Below are 20,998 nucleotides of genomic sequence, written 5' to 3' on the forward strand. Positions count from 1 at the left end.
AGCCTGGACTCCTGGACCTTCCATTCAGGGACACAGGCTGCCTGACTAGTCCCAGGACTACTGAGCCACCAGCTTCTCCTGTCCCATGGGCCTGGGGACACCTGGAAAGCTAAGTGCCCCTTCATCCCCAGTGCGTATCCCTGCAGCCTTGGACCTCAGACACCGTCAGGTCAGTCCCAGCCTGCCACTGCCCCACCTCTCACTTAGACCCATCTACTGCTCTCTCCCCCAAATGATGCTGGATTTCCATGGCAACCATGCACACTTAAACATGACTTTAGGGCTTGTGAGAAGGCTCAGCAAGCACAGGTGCTTGTGGCAAAGCCAGGGTTTGATCCCCACGGTAGGCGAGAAGGGAACCTGCACGGTGTCCTCTGAACTCCTCATGTGCACACAAGCAGCAGCTGTTGGCTAAAACTGTAAAGATCAAGCCTGTGCCTGGCGAGTCGGCAGCAGCAGCTCTCCTCGCGTGAGCCCACACGGACATTCACATGCTCCAAGGGTGCTTTGTCTGCCCCACGAGCCCGTGTGGCCTTCAGTCTTTGAGTCATGTTCAGTTTTCTGGGGTTTGAAAACGCAAAAGCATCAGACGTTTTAAAATATATATATTAGTGTGTGCCTGCATGCATCAGAGTCGGGTGGAACGTGCATTGGATCCACCGCACCTGCCGCTGATGGGGCGTTGCTGCTAATGCCGTCCTGGACTCAAGATTCGGTGCTTCAGGCTCCCAGGCAGCTCCATTACAGCCGTGTGCCCGGTGTGCCCGACAGCCGCCTGAATCTGCTACATGACTCAGTTTTATTCCTGTCTATGAAGTCAGGACGGATGAGAGTCTCCCTAGTGTGCTCTATCAGGAGGAAAACTGTGCACATGTGCGTCTGTCTGTGCATGTGACCGTGTGCATGTGTGTGCACATTCAATGGTGCATGTGTGCTTGTGACCGTGTGCATGCATGTGACTGTGTGCGTGCAGTGCATGTGCATGTGTGCACATGCATGTGTGTGCGAACCATTTATACATACCTTTCAATGTGTGAGCTTAGCTTTTTTGTCAACATGACACAAACCTGGGAAGTGACCTCAAAGAAGAGGCCTCCACCAAGCTGTCCTGTGGACGTGTCTGTGGGCAGTTTCTTGACTGATGACGGCTCACTGTGGGCTATTCCACCCCCGGGGCACTCCCCATGGCCGCCGCTCCAGTTCCTGCCTCCAGGCTCCTGCATGAACTATTGGCCTGCATGATGGGCTGGAAATGAAGTACAGTCCCTCATTGCTTTGTATCAGGGTGTTCGACACAATAAAATAGTTTGCCATAGAGCCCTAAGTCCGAATCAGTCTGAACGAGAATGGGTTCAGATTCAGAATGTTCCTCCAAAGGATCCCAGCACTTCAGAGGCTAGCCTGGGCTCCCATACTCAAAACTGAGGGCTCAGAGGTGGCCAGAGTATTCGGTCATCATCAGTGGGTGAGTCTACCAATAACTCCAGTTTAAGATGATTGACACATTAGAAGGCGAGTCTTTAGTTGGAGGGAGGGGTCATCCCAGCTCCCTTTCCTGGCCTCTGCAGTTTTGCTCTCCCATTTCAAGGGTTAACAAAGTATGACCTGGGTGACCCTGGTCTGAGCCCCAAACGCCAGGCCCTTATGCATCTCCACACGTCCCATCCTCCTCAGGGAGGTTGCTCTTGCAGGGTACGCCCAGCACCCACGGCTTTCCTTTCATTCTGCTTTTGGGAATAAGGTGGGATTGAGGGGGTTTGCGCACACACAGCAGCTGTTCTACAATGAGCCACGCCCCCCACCGCCAGCTCCCCTTTGATTGGTCATTTCCTTGCTGTTAACTCTTCCCGCTCCAAAGCCACCTGGGGAGGCTTTTCTCCCGCCCAGCACTAGACCGCGGGAAGGTGCCTGGTGTGGGCTCCGCCCTTAGCGTCAGGCCGGGAAGCCCGGGGAATCCAGCGCTTCACACAACCGTCAAGCGAAGTGTGACCGCATTCACACACCCGCCCCTCCTGGCAGACCTGGGCAGGGGCAAGGGAGAGGCGGGAGGTGAGGCTAGGGGGCGGCGGCTAAGACCCAGGGAGGCGATGCTGCAGCCTCAGGAACGCGCAAGGCAGGGAAGGCACACCCTGACACAACGAAACGAGACCCCAAAACCTCCCCAGCCCCCGCGCGAGCACACAGGATCTCTTGCTCAACCTGGGGACCAGCAAACCTGGGCATTCTCCTGCCTCCGCACCCCGTGTTGGGATTACAGAGATGTGCCTTCAAGAGCATCTTTTTATCAGGGTTCTGGGAATCGAACTCAGGTTCTCAGGCTTGTGAGTGAAACGCTTTTCCCGTGGAGCCATTTCGCTCGCTCCACAAATGCTGCTCTTGATCCCTCCCTCCCCATTTCAGACAATCTCACCAGGTAGCCCAGGCTGGCCTTAATGTCGATATCCTCCCGCCTCATCTTCCTGGGGCACAGTGAAGGCACTTTGCCACCCATGGCCAAGCCTCTACTCTGTCTCTTTCCTTCCTTTCCTCCCTTCCCCTCCCCTCCCCGGCCACAGCCTCCATTCCCTGGCGCCCTGAGCTGTCAGCCTGGCCTCGCGCCCCCTGGCGTCCACTCGGGGTTCAGGTTGGGGCCCCGCGTGGTGTTTCCAGTGCGCAATCAGACAGCCGTGGAGGGAGGTACAAACGGAGGGGAAGGAGTGATCCAAAGGAGAGGGAGGATAAGGTAAGGCCTGCTGGGAGGAAGACCTAAGGAGGAGACGGCTACCCAGCCCACCAGCCCTAGCAAGCCAAGCCTTGGCCTGGGTTTGACAAAGGGGGATATGGTCTCATGTCTATCACTGCGCGGCCATGTCTTCTGTGCGCCCACGGTCTGGCCGGGTGAAACCCCATCTCTTCAGAAGACCTGGTCAGTTACTGGAGCGGCAACCACTGCAGGGTGCTGGACAGTGACCACACAGCCTAAGAGAAAATAGATACCCAGCTTCTTGGGGGGCTAAGGCAGGAGGATGATCAGTTTGAGGACAATGCAGACAGCACAGCCAGTCTCCACAGCAGCAGAGTTCAGTCAGGGGGAGTGGGCGCATAGCCCCCAGGCCCAGGGCTCAGTTGCAGTAGGGGAGTGGGCGCATAGCCCCCAGGCCCAGGGCTCAGCATCAGGCACATGAGCACACAAAGTAACAAAAAAAATTTTTTATTTTGAGACTGGTGCTTTCTATGCGAACCTGGTTGTCCTGAACAGCAGCGATCCACCTGCCTCCTGCTGAAAGTGCACACAAAGTAGGCCCGGTGGGACATGTCTTCAATCCCAGCACTCGGGAGGCAGAGGCAAGTGGATCTCTGTGAGTTCAAGGCCAGCCTGGTCTACACAGAGAAATCCTAAAAGTATAAAAAGAAAAAGCTGCATTCCCCATCTGCCCTGGTGGACTTCAGTATTGGAGGTGTCCTCAAGTGCACAGCCGCTGGGTTATAAGCGGCTGCTCCTTGTCTCTAGTGAGGTCACCAAGCACCGTCTAGGCGGCAGCTGTTTCCCATGCCTGGGTCCCAGCTGTGGCTTTCTTTACTTTGGGAGGCTCTTTGGAAGCCCAGTTGGAGGTTGGTGGTTGTGGAAACACAACCTTTGTGTGTTATCTGTTCCTTCCTGTACACTCCTTTCTGGGTAGCCATGAACTGAGTGGCTCTGCCATGCCTGAACACTGGAAGCCTGAACAAACCTCCTTCCCTGCAGTTGTCTGGACTAGGGGGCTGAACTCAGCTGACAGTGTTCAGAGCAGCACTGGAAGGCTGTGGACCACAGGAACAAGCCTGGCACCCCAGCAGCTGGGGGGTGGAGGCAGACGGATCAGGAGGTGAGGGTTTACATAGTGTCAGCTGTCCTGAGCAAGTGCTGAAGGCTGGACTGGTGAGGTCTAGGCCTTAGACTCTCGGGGATGAGGGGTACATTCATGGTGAACACTGGGATGGCGCTGACGGCTCTTCTTGGGGCCCAGGATTCCTGCCCTGTGGATTCTGCTGGCAATGGGTGGCTCAGTTGCTGCAAGGTGAACTCAAGGTCATGGTGCGCCACAGCTGTAGCCTCTCCTGAGCTCTGCTGCTTGTGCGACCATGTGGGCCCTGGACTCCATGACCACAGGCCAGACCTTTGATCCCCTGCTGCTGACACACAGGCTGCAGCAGCCCAGTCCCCAGAAGGCTGTTTGTGCTCCATCACAGCTGAGACGTCCGGTCCCACAAACTTCGTGCTGATTGAAGTGACTACCTACAGGGAATGAGCCCCCAAAGCCACTACAGTACGAAAAAACAAACAAACAACCCAGGGCTGACAAATCAGGTCCGAGGCTAAGAGCACTGGCTGCTCTGGGAGAGGACCGGATCTCCACTACCCTTCCAGGACTCCAGTTCCAGCCTTGTGGGCACTGTGGTGTGTGGTGTCCAGACAGACAGACAAACACTAATACACATAAAATTAGAAAAAACCTAAAGACTAAATTCTAAAGACCCGAGACTAGGAGAAGCAGAGCGGTGGCGTATGGTGTCCCAGCAGCACCAGGACGCTAAAGCAAGCGTGCTAAGTGCAGAACTGCGGCTAGGTCACAGCCGGGCAAAGGTGCTCGCAGCCAGAAAATCTGAATTCAACCCTTGCACTCACAAAATAATAAAAAGTGAGTCCTGTATGACTGAGGTGGTTCCTGTCATCGGGAAGGCTGTGGGAGGCAGGCCAGTTGTCTGCTTTGGAAGGACTAGGGACGTGTCAGCTGGAGCAGTTGGTCCGGGATGTGAACCCCCTGCTGAGTGCACCTGTGGAGGCCTGCAGAGCCTTGTCTTGGATTCCTGATTGTCACCTGCCGAGCACACATCCCAAGCTGCCTGTCATGACATAGTCTTGCCCACGGCTGCTTCAAACAGGCCTGGTCTAGAGATGTGAGGCCAGAACCAAGGCTCTAGAGAGTTGGTGCCCATCTCACTGCCTGTGACATGGGCAGCAGCACTTGGTACAAAGCCAGGCACCAGGTGTCCCACTCCAGTGTTAGTCAGGGTTCTACTGCTGCAGTGAAACATCATCACCCTAGGCTGGAGTGGGCCTGAGACGGCGCTCACAGGAGCGGGAGAGGAATCCAGACCAGGGACATTTATGGACCAGACTGAGCCAACGACCTGGGCCAGAGCAGACCCCAGACAGCGAACTCCACAGGAACAGGTACAGGGGAGCAACCACTGAGTGGGTGAGGCAGAGCCAGAGACCGCTGAGGGTCTCAACATGAAGCTGGGACCTTCAATGGAGTAGACCTAAGCTAGGACCCTTACGGGTCTGGACGTGAGTATGGGATTGCCAAGGAACTAGGCCTGAGCCGGGTCCTTTGAAGGTTTGGGCATGAATCTGGGACCTCCGAGGGAGTAGGCCTGAACCAGGACCTCTGTGGGTCTGGGTGTTGGTCTGGGACGTCAAAGAGAATAGGTAGGAACCAGAAACCTCTGCGGGTCTGAGCATGAGTCTGGGACGTCTGAGGGAGTCAGACTGAGCCAGGTCCTCTGCAGGTCTGAGTGCACCCGAGCCTGGGAACTCCGAGGCAGTAGACTGGAGCCAGAAACCTTTGTAGGACCAAACCCAAGCCAGGGACCACTGCAGGAAGGGATCCAGACCAGGAACATTGACAGAAACAGGTCTTAGCTGACAACCTAGGCTAGAGCAGGCCTGAGACAGCAAATTCCAAGGGAGTGGAGCAAAGCCTAGGAGGGCTAAGCAACCTCAGGAACACGGAGTTACCAAGGGAATAGCTAGAACCGTGGCACTGACAGTACCACAAGGAACAACCATCTGAGCCTTGGATTCACTGGCACCTAGAAGATTAATCACCAGAGTCACAGACAGCCCCAACCACACCTATTAGAGGAAAAGATGAGTAGAAAAGGTAAGATCACACGCTACACCACAAAGAGCAACACAACACCAGTAAAACCTAAAGACCCTACAACAGCAAGACCTGAACAACCAAATATAGATGGAGCAGAAGAAAATAACCTAAATAATAACTTCAAGAGAATGTTTGAAAATCTGAAAGAGGAAATGAGAAATTCCCTCAAAGAAGTGGAGGAAAAGACAAACAAAAAAATTGGAAGACATCAGCAAATCACTTAAAGAAAACCAAGAAAAGCAATCAAATATATGAAAAAAACTATTCTAGACTTAAATACTGAAATAGAGACAATAAAGAAAACACAAGCCGAGGGAATTATAGAAACAGAAATCATGAGAAAAAGATCAGGAACCACAAACGTAAGCATGAACAGCAGAATACAAGACATGGAAGAAAAAATCCCAAGCGCTGAAGATAAAATAGAGCTAATAGACTCATTACTAAAAAAAAAAAAAAAACACATTAAATCTAACAAAAACTTACCCCAAAATATCCAGGAAATGTGGGACACCATGACAAGGACAAACCTAAGAATAATAGGGATAGGAGAAGAGGTTTAACTCAAAAGCACAAAAAATATATTTAACAAAATCATATAAGAAAATGTTCCCGACCTAAAGAAAGATATGCCTATAAGAAGCTTACAGAACACCAAACAGACTGGATTAAAAAAAAAAAAGTCCCCTCGCCACATAATAATCAAAACAGTAAACATACAGAGTAAAGAAAGAATATTAAGAGCTGCAAAGGAAAAAGGCCAAGTAACATATAAAAGTAGACCTATCAGAATTACAGCTGACTTCTCATTAAAAACAATAAAAGCCAGAAGGTCATGGTCAAGCATTATGCAGACAATAAGAGACCACGGATGCCAGTCCAGACTACTATACCCAGCAAAACTTTCAATTACCATAGAAGGACAAAACAAAATATTCCATGACAAAACCAGATTTAATCTATACCTAGCCAAAAACCCAGCCCTACACAAAATACTAGAAGGAAACCTCCAACCCAAGGAAGGTGGCTACACCAACAAAACACAGACAATTGATGATCTCAAAGCAGCGAATCCCAAAGAAGGGAAAAGCAAATAAATTAACATCACCAACAACAAAAACTAAATTAACAGGAGATAGCAATCACTAGTCATGAATATTCCTTAATATAAATGGACTCAACTCACCTATAAAAAGGCATAGGCTAACAGATTGGATACGAATAACAGAATCCATCCTTCTTCTGCACAGAAGAAACACACCTCAACCTCAAACACAGACATCGTCTCAGAGTAAAGGGTTGGGAAAAAATATTCCAATCAAATAGACCTAAAAAACAGCGGGTATGGAGCCGGGCGGTGGTGGCGCACGCCTTTAATCCCAGCACTCGGGAGGCAGAGGCAGGTGGATCTCTGTGAGTTCGAGACCAGCCTGGTCTACAAGAGCTAGTTCCAGGACAGGCTCCAAAACCACAGAGAAACCCTGTCTCATAAAACCAAAAAAAAAAAAAAAAAAAACCCAAAAAAACAGCGGCTGTAGCTATCCTAATATCTAACAAAATAGACTTCAAACTAAAATCAATCAAAGAGACAAAGAAGGACATTTCATATTAGTCACAGGAAAAATCCATCAAGAGGAAATTTCAATACTGAACATCTATGCCCCAAACACAAGGGCACTTTTAAAGCTTAAATCGTACATTAAACCCCACACACTAATAGTAGGAGACTTTGATACTGTTCTCCTACCATTGGACAGGTCAATCACACAAAAAATGAACAGAGAAATAAGAGAACTAACAGATGTCATAACTCAAGTGGACTTAACAGACATCTATAGAATATTCCATCCAAACATAAAAGAATATACCTTCTTCTCAGCACCTCATGGAACCTTCTCAAAAATTGACCACATACTCGGTAACAAAACAAACCTCAACAAATACAAATGAATTGGAATAACCCAATGTACCTTATCAGATCACCATGCTTTAAAACTACAAGTCAACAGCAATACGAATTCCAGAAAACCCACAAACACATGGAAATTAAACAATACTCACCTGAATCATCAATGGGTCAAGGAAGAAATAAAGGGAGAAATTAAAGATTTCCTAAAATTCAATGAAAATGACTACACAACATACACAAATTTATGGGACACAATGAAAGCAGTGTTAAGAGGAAAGTTCATAGCACTACATGCCTACATAAAGAAGCTGGAAAAATCCCACACTAATGGAGTAACAGAACACCTGAAAACTAGAACAAAAAAAAGAAGCAAACTCACCCAGGAGGACAAGATGGCAGGAAATAATCAAATTGAGAGTTGAAATCAAATCAGAAACAAAGTAAACAATACAAAGAATCAATGAGACAAGGAGTTGATTCTTCCAGAAAAAAATCAACAAAATAGAAAAACCTTTATCTAAACTAACCAAAAGACAGCGAGAGAATATCAACATTAAAAAAATCAGAATTGAAAAGGGGTACAAAAAAAAGACACGGAGGAAATACAGAGAATCACCAGGTCATATTTCAAAAACCTGTACTACACAAAATTGGAAAACTTAAAGGAAATGAAAAACTTTCTGGATAAATAGCATTTACCAAAATTAAAACAAGACCAGATAAGCAAACCAAACAGACCTGTAACTGCTGAAGATATAGAAACAGTCATCAAAAGTCTCCCAACAAAAAAAGCCCAGGACTAGAAAGGTTCAGCTCAGAATTCTATAAAATTTTCAAAGAAGAACTAATACCAATATTCCTCAAATTATTCCAAACAATAGAAACAGAAGAAACATTGCCAAACTCTTTTTATGAAGCTACAATTACCCTGATACCCAAACCACAGAAAGACATTACTAAGAAAGAGAATTATAGACCGATCTCACTCATGAACATTGATGCAAAAATACTAAATAAAACACTGGCAAATCAAACCCAAGAACACATCAGAACCATAATCCACCATGATCAAGTCAGCTTCATCCCAGAGATGCAGGGATGGTTCAACATATGAAAATCTGTCAACGTAATCCACCATATAAACAAGCTGAAAAATAAAAACCACACGATCATCTCATTATAAGCCGAAAAAGCTTTTGACAAAATACAACATCCCTTCATGATAAAGGTCTTGGAGAGAGCAGGGATACAACGAACAGACCTAAACATAATTAAGGCAATATACAGCAAGCCAACAGCCAACATCAAACTAAATGGAGAGAAACTCCCAGCGATTCCACTGAAATCAGGAACAAGGCAAGGTTGTCCACTCTCTCCATATCTATTCAATATAGTTCTTGAGTTCTAGCTAGAGCAATAAGACACCAAAAGGAGATCAAGGCGATACAAATCAGAAAAGAAGAAGTCAGACTCTCACTGTTTGCTGATGATGTGATAGTTTACATAAGTGATCCCAAAAATTCTACCAAGGAACTTCTACAAGTCATAAACACTTTCAACAATGTAGCAGGATACAAGATTAATAAAAAAGAAAGAAAGAAAAAAAGAAAGAAAGAAAGAAAGAAAGTAGCCCTCCTGTACACAGATGATAAAAGGGCTGGGAAAGAAATCAGAGAATCAACACCCTTCACAATAGCCACAAATAGCATAAAAATATCTCGGAGTAACTCTAACCAATCATGTGGAAGACTTGTATAACAAGAACTTTAAATCTTTGAAGAAGACACCAGAAAGCAGAAAAATCCCCCATTCTCTTGGGTATATAGAATTAACATAGTAAAAATAGAAATCTTACCAAAAGCAATCTACAGATTCAATGCAATGTCCATCAAAATCCCAGCAAAATTCTTCACAGACCTCAAGAGAATGGTACTCAACTTCATATGGAAAATCAAAAACCCAGGATAGCCAAAACAATCCTGTACAATAAAAGAACTTCTAGAGGCAGCACAATTCCTGACTTCAAACTCTACTACAGAGCTACAGTACTGAAAACAGCCTGGTATTGGCATAAAAACAGACAGGAGGCCAATGGAACCAAATTGAAGATCCGGATATTAATCCACACATCTATGAACACCTGATTTTTTTAAAATATTTATTTATTTATTATGTATACAATACAATATTCTGTCTGTGTGTATGCCTGTAGGCCAGAAGAGGGCACCAGACCTCATTACAGATGGTTGTGAGCCATCATGTGGTTGCTGGGAATTGAACTCAGGACCTTTGGAAGAGCAGGCAATGCTCTTAACCGCTGAGCCATCTCTCCAGCCCCCTGAACACCTGATTTTTGACAAAGAAGCAAAAAAATACCAAATGGAAAAAAGAAAGAATATTTAACAAGTGGTGCTGGCATAACTGGATATCAACATGTAGAAGAATGGAAATAGACCCATGTCTATCACCACAAACAAAACTCAAGTCCAAATGGATCAAAGACCTCAACATAAAGCCAGTCACACTGAACCTTATAGAAGAGAAAGTGGGAAGTACACTTGAACGCATTGGCACAGGAGACCACTTCCTAAACAGAACCCCAGCAGCACAGACACTGAGAGAAACAATTAATAAATGGGACCTCCTGAAACTGAAAAGCTTCTATAAAGCAAAGGACACGGTCAACAAGACAAAACGACAGCCTACAGAATGGGAAAAGATCTTTACTAACCCCACGTCAGACAGAGGTCTGATCTCCAAAACATACAAAGAACTCAAGAAATTGGTCATTAAAAGTTCAAAGAATCTAATTAAAAAAAAATGGAGTAAAGACCTAAACAGAGAACTCTCAACAAAGGAATCTAAAATGGCTGAAAAACACTTAAGGAAATGTTCAACATCCTTAGTCATCAGAGAAATGCAAATCAAAACAACTCTGAGATTCCATCTTACACCTGTAAGAATGGCCAAGATCAGAAACACTGATGACAACTTATGCTGAAGAGGTTGTGGGGTAAAGGGAACACTCCTGCATTGCTGGTGGGAATGCAAGCTGGTACAACCCCTTTGGATGTCAGTGTCGCAATTTCTCAGAAAATTAGGAGACACCCTTCCTCAAGACCCAGTAATACCACTTTTGGGTATATATTCAAAGGATGCTCAATCGTGCCATAAAAACATGTGCTCAACTATATTCATAGCAGCTTTGTTTGTCATAGCCAGAACCTGGAAAGAACCTAAATGTCCCTTGATCGAAGAATGGATAAGGAAAATGTGGTACATTTACACAGTGGAGTACTACACAGCAGGAAAAAATAACGGCAGCTTGAATTTTGCAGGAAAATGGATGGAGCCAGAAAACATTATTTTGAGTGAGGTAACCCAGACACAGAAACACAATTATCACATATACTCACTCATAGGTGGTTTTTAAACATAAAGCAAAGAAAGCCATCTTACAAACCACAATCCCAGAGAACCTAGACAACAATGAGGACACTAAGAGAGACTTACATAGATCTAATCTACATGGGAAGTAGAAAAAGACAAGATCTCCTGAGTAAATTGGAAGCATGGAGACCTTGGGGAAGGGTTGAAGGGGAGGGGGGGAGGCAGGGAGGGGAGCCGAGAAAAATGTAGAGCTCAATAAATATCAATTAAAAAAAGAAAGAAATGCCATGACCATAAGCACGGGGGGAAGGGTTTATTTGGTGTTCATTATCACAGGAACTCACAGAGGACAGAAACCTGGAGGCAGGAGCTGATGCAGAGGCCATGGAGGGTGCTGCTTCCTGGCGGCTTGCTCCGTCTGCTTTCTTATGGAACCCAGGACCACCTGTCCAGGTGTGGTCCCATCCTTAATGGACTTGGCTGTCCCCATCAATCACTAATTAGGAAAATGCCCCCAGGCAGCCCATAGCCTGATCTAGCAGAGGCATCTTCTCAGCTGGGGCTCCCTCCTCTCAGGTGACTCCAGCTTGTGTTGAGCTGACAGAGGACTACCGAGCACACCCCAGTCTGTTTTCCTTGTTAGATTCTCTCCAAGTGTGGTGGCGAGAGAACATAAACTACAATCTGCGCCCCCAGACTGGCCTGGGTGCATAAGAGAACAGCTGACAAGCGTGGGAGAAGCCAGTAAGCAGCACCCTCCGTGGCCTCCAGGCTCCTTCCTGCCTCCAGCAAACCCCTCAAGGTGTTTATGGCTGAGGTGTTTACAAAGCACAAGAAACCCTAACTAAGATGTCAAGACCAAAATCTTCCCCATCTGCTTTATCTTGTGTGAGACCAGGATGGCCTGGAACCCACATGATCCTCCTGCCTCTGCAACCTGAGTGCTAGGAAGGAGAGCGTGGGTAGCTGTGCCTGCCCCGTGGCCAGCTCCACAGCTGGTAAGAGCAGCACTGCCCCGTCTGTGCTAGGATGGACGCTGGCGTGTCACACAGTGGCTCACTCGTATGCGGTGTCGGGGCTCAGCGCGGAGTACAGAGCCACAACCTGGGTCCCAGGGTGCACTGCCCCAGGGTGCACTGCGGCCAGGGCTAGAACTCCACCTTGCAGGCCGGGAAGGCCTCATCCTGCATGGACACCATGCTGCCACTGCCCAGCACCCTGATGCCCAGCGCCTGGTGCTGCTCGTGCGTCTCCTCATACCACCTGTGCATCACCGCGGAGTCGAAGGTGGGGATCAGGGTGACCTGTGGGGTGGAGCAGGCACACAGGTCACACCCACTGTGACGGGCACTGCTGCAGTCAGGCTGACGATGCCACCTCCCCTGCTGTGGGCTCCTCTGCGCTGATGCAGCTCTGCCCACATCTGACACTGCACACACGGGGTGCCTGGCCGTCTGCTCAGCATGTGGTGTGCCTCTCAACCAGAGTCCCTCGCTTTGGTGTCCTGGCCCCACAGACTTGGGAAGCACCCACCCCTCTGCACTGGGGTCCTGAGGCTGAGCAGAGACCACCTCTCAGAAGAAAGACCTGAGTCCTGGGGTCTACTCACCTGCAGGTCAAGGTCCCACTGCTGCTTGCCAGCCAGCAGTGCGTCCAACACAGCACGCAGCCCCTCCTCCTGGCGCTGGCCCTGCCCACTGATGACATAGCAGAGTGCACGCACCCGCAGGAAGAAGTCCTGGTTCAGGTGACCCGCGCCACCCCCGGGCAGGTAGGCCAGGTCCAAGTAGACAGGGGAGCCAGCAGTGGGTGGCACAGAGCGGCTACTGGGCCCTGTGGGGATATACAGGTTGGTGGTGGAATCACATGGCTGAAGGGCAACCCTGTGGTAGATGGCTATCACCTCCCAGCAGGGGACAGACACCCTGTATTCACAGGGGCCAGCCAGTGTCAGCCACACCTCCTGGGCCATACAGAGATGGGTGCTCAGGGAGCAAGCTCAGCCCACAGCCTGAGATTTGAATGTGAGAACTAAGAGTGTTCACAAAACTGGTCACATGGCAAGTGCTTGAGCCGCAAAGCCCCGCACCCACCCCCTGGGCATCAGAACAGGCCCAAGAGTCCCAGAACAAACACCCGCAGCTCCAGGGTCGCAGGGAGCGAGGTGATGGCAAGTCTAAGACAAAATCAAGCCCTGCTTGGAACTGGCACAGCCAGTGAGAGCTGTGACTTAGGGAACTGACCTGCGGGACCCTGGGGATCCAGCATGGAGGGGAGATCTGCAGAGGGACTGCGGGGCCCTTTGGAGCCTGGCCCTGAGAACCTATGAACACCACCCCGCCTGGCTCTGCCACGGTTAGCTATGCACTTTCCTGGGGCGTGGGCCTGTCTGCAGTGGGGCCACAAGGCGGGATTGATGGGTAGACAGAGCTATCAAGTACCCCTAGTCACTTAATTTCTTTCCTGTCAGTGCGGCCTCCGGCCTCAGGACCCATCTGTAACCTGTGCCAAAGCAGCCACCGTCAGCTGGGGACAGGCACAAGAGCACCCTCAGGGCCACCTACTTTTAATCAAATCAGCACTCACAAGACCCAGGCAGGGGGATGGTTTCCAGTTCTACGGCAGCCTGGGCTACAGCTCAAAACACTCAGTTTGTCCCTGAGACAGAGTCTTTCTCACTACATAGCCCAGGCTGGCCTCAAACTCACAAGGATCCGCCTGTTTCTGCCACCCAGAGTGCTGAGATTAAAGGTTGGGCCACCACACCCAACAAAAACCTCTCAAAACACCAAAAAAAAAAGCTAAGCATGCCCTGCCCGACACCCTGGGCCTCTCAGCCTCTGTAGGCAGAAGGTTCCAGCATGAGGCCATCTCAAAACATAAACTAGACAAAATACTGACAAGCAGAAAACTCAGTGCTGCCCAGGGCCAGGCTGAACTTCCTAGGGAGCAACACACCCAGGAAGACGTCTCTGGGTAATCTAAGAGGAAGTGGCAGGAGGCGGACAGGCCCAGAACAGGAGCCACAGCACAAAGGCGGGAATGAGGACTCACCTGAGGAGATCCTCGCGCCAGGGGCTTTGGGAGTGGTCTTGGGGACCGAGGGCTTCCTGGTGAGGGGCACACGGCCTGGCTTGTCTGCGGGCTCACTGCGGGCACTCAGTGGCCGGGCCCGGTCCCCCGTAGGGCCCTTGGTCTTGGCAGCTAAGGGTGCAGCTCTGGGGGCGGCAGAGGCGGAGCTGGGCCTTGCAGGGGCCTTGCGGCTGCGACTGGTATTGGCAGGGTTGGGGGGCTGCCTGGAGCTGGACGGCAGCGCCTCAGGGTCCACCATACAGATGCCGGGTGCATCGGGCAGCGGTGGTGGCACACGGGGAGTGGGAAGCGGGTCCCTGGCTGCACTCTCACCGCCTATGTCATCGTCGGAGTCCGCAACAGGCACAGGGTCAGAGTCAGACAATGTGGGCAGTGACTCACTCACCGACGTGGGCGGTGTCTCGGGTGGCCGCTCCTGTGAATGGGCGCTGCTGTCTGAGCTGCCTGGAGATGTGGGAGGGGGCGGTTTGCGGTGTGCAAACTCACAAGGTGAAACGAGGCACAGGTCCACGTCGTGCGGTGATGTGGAGCGGCGCGCGAGGCGCAGGGGAAGGCTAAGCCCCGAGTCGCCTGCTGGTAGCACCTGCTCGAATGACACAGACAGTGACTCGTCTACCTCAGTGGAGTGCGGTGAGCCCAACTCCGCTGGCAACGAGGGCGTGGTCAACGTGGGTGTTGTGGCCGTGGGTGTAGTGGCTGAGGGCGATGCATCTGGAGCGGGCTCAGGGCGTAGCGGGCTGAGTGACAGGTGTTCAGGGCTACTGCCAGGTGCGGTAGGTTGTGGGGACTGAGCTGGGGACAGGGTCCGGGATGGGGCAGGTGGCTGCTCAGGCTCCACACTGCTCCCAGCTGCTCCGGGGCACTCAGGTACATGAGCCGTAGGTGGCCCTACTGGAACCGGGGCACGAGGCCCGTTCTGTGACACGCGGGGCTTCATGTTGGTGACACCAGGCCCAGAGCGGCGCACGTCGCGGACTGCAGGCCGTGCAGGCCCAGGTTTTGTGTCCTTCTTCAGGTCACGCATGGGTGGAGCAGACTCCCTTCGCACTGTGTTCCTGCTGGTGGAGCTGGCGACAGTGCTGGTACTCCGGACCGGCTCTTTGCGCGAGCTGTCCCGTGAGGCCAAGCTGTCCTGGCTGTCGGCCCTCGCCGGTGTATCCAAGTCACGTGCAGTGACCACTGGCCGGCGCAGGCACGGCAGATGCTGCAGGCGCTGCAGCCCATCCAGTAGGCGTGCAGGCGGTGTGTGGCCCGGGAATAGCACACGCACCACCTTGTCACTGGGCGCAGCAGGCTGCCACACCAGCAGAGCGCAGGCAGGTGCCGCAGGGTCCCCGGGTGGCGGGTGCAGCACAAAAAGCTCAAGACGGCCGACACCCAGCTTCTCGAAGAGGATGGTGGGGCGCGTGGGCTGCGGGCCACGCTGCAGGGGTAGGGGCGCAATACCCAGGCTCCGCAGCAGGCCCCGAGCACAGACCGCCTCATCCTCACCCCCATGCAACCGAGAGGCTGCCTGGCGCGCATTCAGGAACACGACACCCAGGGCAGGCGACAACAGGCGTCGCAATCTCTCCTCATGCTGTCCCTGTGGCCCCGCGGCTGCCTCACGCTCTGCCAACTTGCGGCGCAGCAGGCTATTGAGGCCAGGCAGGCTGTCGGCACCGGCATGGGTCACTAGCACAGCGTCCACGCGGTCCAGATGGCGCACCAGCTTCCAGAAGCTCGACTTAGGGTTGGAGCCGCCATTCACCAGCACAGTGAAGCCGTTGACTGCAAAAAACGCAGCATCGCCCAGGCCGCCCGGGAACACGTAGCAGCAGGGCCGGGCCAGGCGCAGGAAGCCACCCGCGGCCGGGGGCTCCAGCAGCTCAAAGGGCGATGGCGGCTCTAGGGACTCGGCCACATATTCCAGAAAGGCTCGCAGGCCCTCGGAGGCAGGCAGCCGCGCGGGAGGGTTCAGTCGCAGCCGCAGTCCGGGTGCGGGACCCAGCAGCGCCCAGTCCCCAAAAGTCGGACAGGACACGGTAAGGGCCGGTGGGGCAGTGGGTGCTGAGGCTAGCGCCTCCTGAACCTGTGGAACCAGCACAGGGCCATCAGGACCCAAGGACCTGTGTACCACTCCCCCTAATCCCCAACCTGCCACTAGGCACCCCGCAGGCTCACGGGACTTGCCCTCCTGGCCTACAGCCCCATTGTGAGAACATCCCCCGCCCCCACTCAGTGCACCATGCAGTGGGTGGGCAGCTTTGTGGAGGGGAGAAGGGAAGAACAGCTCACCTCTTTGTCCCCCAGCACCTGTAGGAAGTGCTGGGCTGAGAACCCCCCGGTCTGTAGCAGCAGCTCCCCGGTCTCCTCCAGGCAGGGCCCTGCCAGCACCAGCAGTTTGTGAGGGGCCGGATCCATCAGGAGGTTCCGGAGCTATGGGTGAGGATGAAGGGCCTCGTGAGTGGCGCCCAGGCTGGGGCCCAGCGGCCTCTTGCCCGCACCAACTGATGTGGCCTGCCTGGCAGGCTCAGCTCCTCGTGGCAAGAGACTGCTTTAGGCAGCCTTTTTTTAAGGCAAGGTTCCTCCCCACCATGCTCCCCAACACCTCCAGCTAGACTCCAGCTCTCCTGTCCCGAGCCCTCCTACCTCATCGCACAGGGATTTGTCTGAAGGGTTCAGCAGCACCAGAGTCTCCAGGGTCTCCCCACGGTGGTGCAGGCTCCGCTGGCCTGTGGGATGACAGGTCCAGGCCCTGACTCAGCATCAGACTGGCCTGATGCCAACTCCTGAAGCCCCAATACAGCTGTGTGCAGATGAGGGCAGATGGAAACCAAGGGTGCCTGGGGCATCAAGCAGGGACAACGGGGATGAGCAGCAGCATTGGTGCTGGGCTGGTCACCCTAGCAGGAGGCTGCATAGCACCGCCAAGGTGGGCAGAGGAGCTTCTGTCCTGCCCCCGCGAGGCTGCCTGCCCAGAGGGGCTTCCCGAGGACACAGTGGGTCGCACACGTATGGCATCTCCAGCTCTTTCTCCACCCCACCAGGGATCAGGAAGTCTCTGTGACTCACAGGGACAATCAGATGGACGCTTCCGTCCTCTCAGGAAGCTGTGGGTGGTGACTCAACCCCCCGGCCAGGCGCTGAGCTATAACTATAAGCAATACACAGAGTGGCCAGTGGCTGCTCCAGACACCCTGGGATCCCCTGGGAAGTCTACCCTGCACCCCATCCTGCTTCTGTATTGACTGCGAGCGCCCTGTAGGGTCCCTCCCTAGAGTCACTGCACCCTGCTGTCCTGAAGCCGAGGCAGCATCTCCAGGTTAGGGTAGCACTGCGCAGGCCTCGGTGGTGCTCCAACCCAGACCCAGCACACAGCAGTTACTCAGCAGCATGACATCCCGTGAGGGGCAGAGTGGGACAGGTCACCTTTGACAATGCTGGAGAAGGTGGCCGAGTGCCGGGACACGAAGGCCTTGAGCTGCTCATCCAGACTGCAGACAGCGGGGTCCACATCCTCCCAGGAGCGGACACCTGCAGCAACACATGGCGCTCAGCTGCCCCTGTCAACCTGCCCTGGCTCCCACAGCAACACATGGCGCTCAGCTGCAGCACCCGTCAACCTGCCCCAGCTCCCACAGCTCGGATCATGGGCCAGCAGAGTCGAGGGACTCGGGCAGGCCTGAGGTCTAGGGGCCACCTGCTCTTGATGCCTGCTCTCCTGCTAGGATCCTGTGTGAACATCTATGCGCATAGGTGTACCATGCGTGTGCATGCATGTGCGCACGTGCATGTGGAGGCCAGAGGTCAGCACAGGACGCCATCCTCCCTGCATCGCGTGTTCAGGAGAGCCCTCATGGAGTCTTCAGGCTGAGTGCCAGCACTGCCCTGCGCCCCTCCACAGCTGGGATTACAAGCGCACACTGCCAAATATAGTGTGATGTTTTAGTCTTTTGGCTTTTGAGGGGTTCTGCCACCCAGCTCCCAAATAAAACACACAGAGCCATAGCTTGGCTTGTTTCTAGCCTGCTTTTGTTAAATTATCCCGTCCACCTTCTGTCTCTGGGCTTTCTCCTTTTCTTACTTCTGTGATCTTACCCTCCTCCTTCTCTTCCTTGGTTCTCCTTCTATACTCTCTGAGAGTCCCGCCTCTTCTTACTCCTGTCTCGCTATTGCTCATGCAGCTCTTGATTAGACCCTCAGGTGTTTTAGACAGGAAAGAATCACAGCTCCATGGAGTTAAACAAATGCAGCAACACCTGAAAGTATACTCCCCAACAGCCAGGCCCAGATTTGATGTGAGTCTCAGACTCCCAGCACCTGGCCTACTCAGGCGCTGCATTTGGGGCAGCAGTCTCCCACGAGCACAAGCTGGAATTCACAACAATTCTCCTGCCTAAATCCAAGGGCTGCACATCCCTGGCTCACCTGGCCTGTTCCCTCCTATGCTCTCCCACCCTCCCCAATGTGCAGGGTCCATCACTGTGACCCCTCCCTTCAGACTCTACAGCAGGCTTACTCTAAGCCCGTGGTTCTCAACCTTCCTAATGCTGCGACCCTCCAATACATGCTGTGGTGAACCCCAACCATAAAATTATCTCGTTACTTCACAGTTATAGTTTTGCTGCTGTTATGAATTGTAAACATCTGATATGTGACCCTTAAGAAAGGGTCATTCAAAGGGGTTGAGACCCACAGGTTGAGGACCAATACCTTGGCTGTTATCCTTGCCAGGCCGGCCTGTGGTGAGCTGTCACACTTAGGGACACTCCAGATCACACATTCAGATGGGCATTCTATGTTCTGGGGATTTTGGTTTTGGGGGGTCTTTATTTTGTTTTTCGAGACAGGGCTTCTCTGTGTGGCCCTGACTGTCCTGGAACTTGCTGTGTAGACCAGGTTCGAATTCACAGAGATCTGCCTGCCTCTGCCTCTGCCTCCCAAGTAATTAAAGGCGTGTGCCACCACCACCGCCGGATGGCGCAAATTCCCTATGATGCTTCTAGCTGAGGATAAAGCCCTTATCCTGCCTCCATTTCAGAAGCGCTGAGATGACCAGAGAAGAACGCTGAGGATGAAGCTGGATAGAGCATGCCAGGCAACGACTCTACTGAACCCCAGCACTTGTTTTCGAGAAAGCGGTCTTGTAGCCCAAGCTGGCTGGAGCTTCAGCGCTCCTCCGGCCTCAGCTCCGGAGTGCATGGGTGACCGGCACGCGCATCGCACTCGCTGCCCCGTTGCAGACGATGCAGCCCCGCCCGTGTCCCAGTGTGACAGGTGCACCTGAGTCAGTTCCCCTCGTGCCAAGCTCCCCCGGGGCGGCGGCGCCACCCACGCACCAATTAGCAGCCGGGAAAGCAGGTCCCGGGGCACCGCGGGGAAACGTGTGAGCCCGGCGACAGGCGGGGTCAGAAGAGGAAGGCCGCACCCCGCCGGAACCCCAGAGCCGGGGATGCGGCGCCCACCGAGGCCCCAGGCCGCCCCCGGGACCCTGTACTCCCGGAACCCGACGCCCCACCTGCCCTGCCCCACACGGGGCCCAGGCCGCCGCGCCCCCACCCAGACCCAGCGACCCGCGCAGCCACGAGGGGCCCAGGGGGCTGCCTGGCACGCGAGGACCCCGCCGCCCGGAACGCTGCGTCCGGGGTCGCTGCGCCCCACTCGGACCCCGGCCCGCCGGAACCCCCAGCCCCACCCGGACGCCCCGCCCCGCCGCCGCGGCCCCGGTGCCCGCGGCCCCACCTCGTTCCAGCTCCTCCAGGATGTGGGCCAGCAGCCCCGGGCAGCCGCACTCGCCGCCCACCACCAGCAGCAGCAACGAGCTTGGCGCCGCCACAGCCTCGGGCGCCGCCATCACCGCCGCCATCACCGCCGCCATCTTCGCGCCGCCCCGACGCTCTGAGCGCCCCGGCCCCGCTGGCCACGCCCCTTCTAGGAGCGTACCGGAAGCGCCGGAGACCCCGGCCGGAAGCGCCCCCTCCTCTCCAGCCTGTGGTCGCCCTCTAGGCCTCGGCAGACCTTAGATCGCTGAGACAGCCGAGTGCGAAGGCGCCGACATCCCTGCCAAAATGTCATTCATTCACTCGAACCGTTGTTACCTGGGCCCGGTGGGTGCTGCGGGCTTCCTAAGGTAGCATTCCGACAGAGGGCTTTGAGGGATGTGTAGGAGTTTGCGAGGTGTGTGTGGTGGGCCGGGACCAAGTGAGACACATGTCATGGGAGGTCTTTAGGTTAGGTGAGCACTGTTCCTATCTTTTTAGAAGAAAGGACATCCGGGCGGTGGTGGCGCACGTCTTTAATCCCAGCACTTGGGAGGCAGAGGCAGGCGGATCTCTGTGAGTTCGAGACCAGCCTGGTCTACAAGAGCTAGTTCCAGGACAGGCTCCAAAACCACAGAGAAACCCTGTCTCAAAAAACCAAAAGAAGAAGAAGAGGAGGAGGAGGAGGAGGAGGAGGAGGAGGAGGAGGAGGAGGAGGAGGAGGAGGAGGAGGAGGAGGAGGAAGAGGAGGAGGAGAAGAAGAAGAAGAAGAAGAAGAAGAAGAAGAAGAAGAAGAAGAAGAAGAAGAAGAAGAAGAAGAAGAAGAAGAAGAAGAAGAAGAAGAAGAAGAGACATTTTGGAGGGGTGAAATCAGCAGGCCTGGTAAATGTTAGCGCCCATCTGACTCCAAGTAAGTTTGTCTCTCAACCGACCTCAAGCTAGTAATCCTCCTGCCT

The 20,998-nt window shown here is 53.0% G+C and overlaps 1 protein-coding gene across 3 annotated transcripts; it reads right to left on the reverse strand.

Moving 5' to 3' along the window:
* Positions 1-11,506: 11,506 nt before the first annotated feature.
* Positions 11,507-20,211, reverse strand: Map1s (microtubule associated protein 1S). 3 transcript variants are annotated; one of them, XM_075987112.1, is made up of 8 exons: positions 20,153-20,211; positions 20,026-20,122; positions 17,713-17,817; positions 16,933-17,015; positions 16,579-16,719; positions 14,263-16,372; positions 12,818-13,041; positions 11,507-12,512 (listed from the first exon to the last, which is right to left on the reverse strand). In XM_075987112.1, the coding sequence occupies exons 1-8, from the start codon at positions 20,159-20,161 to the stop codon at positions 12,357-12,359; spliced, it is 2,925 nt and encodes a 974-aa protein (XP_075843227.1). In that variant the 5' UTR covers positions 20,162-20,211; the 3' UTR covers positions 11,507-12,356. The 3 variants fall into 3 exon arrangements, with proteins under 3 accessions (XP_075843227.1, XP_075843226.1, XP_075843225.1); XM_075987111.1 differs by having other exon boundaries at positions 20,026-20,181; XM_075987110.1 differs by lacking the exons at positions 20,026-20,122; positions 20,153-20,211 and adding an exon at positions 18,382-18,729.
* Positions 20,212-20,998: the final 787 nt, after the last annotated feature.

The sequence above is a fragment of the Microtus pennsylvanicus genome, chromosome 9 (assembly GCF_037038515.1).
Source record: "Microtus pennsylvanicus isolate mMicPen1 chromosome 9, mMicPen1.hap1, whole genome shotgun sequence".
Lineage (NCBI taxonomy): Eukaryota > Metazoa > Chordata > Mammalia > Rodentia > Cricetidae > Microtus > Microtus pennsylvanicus.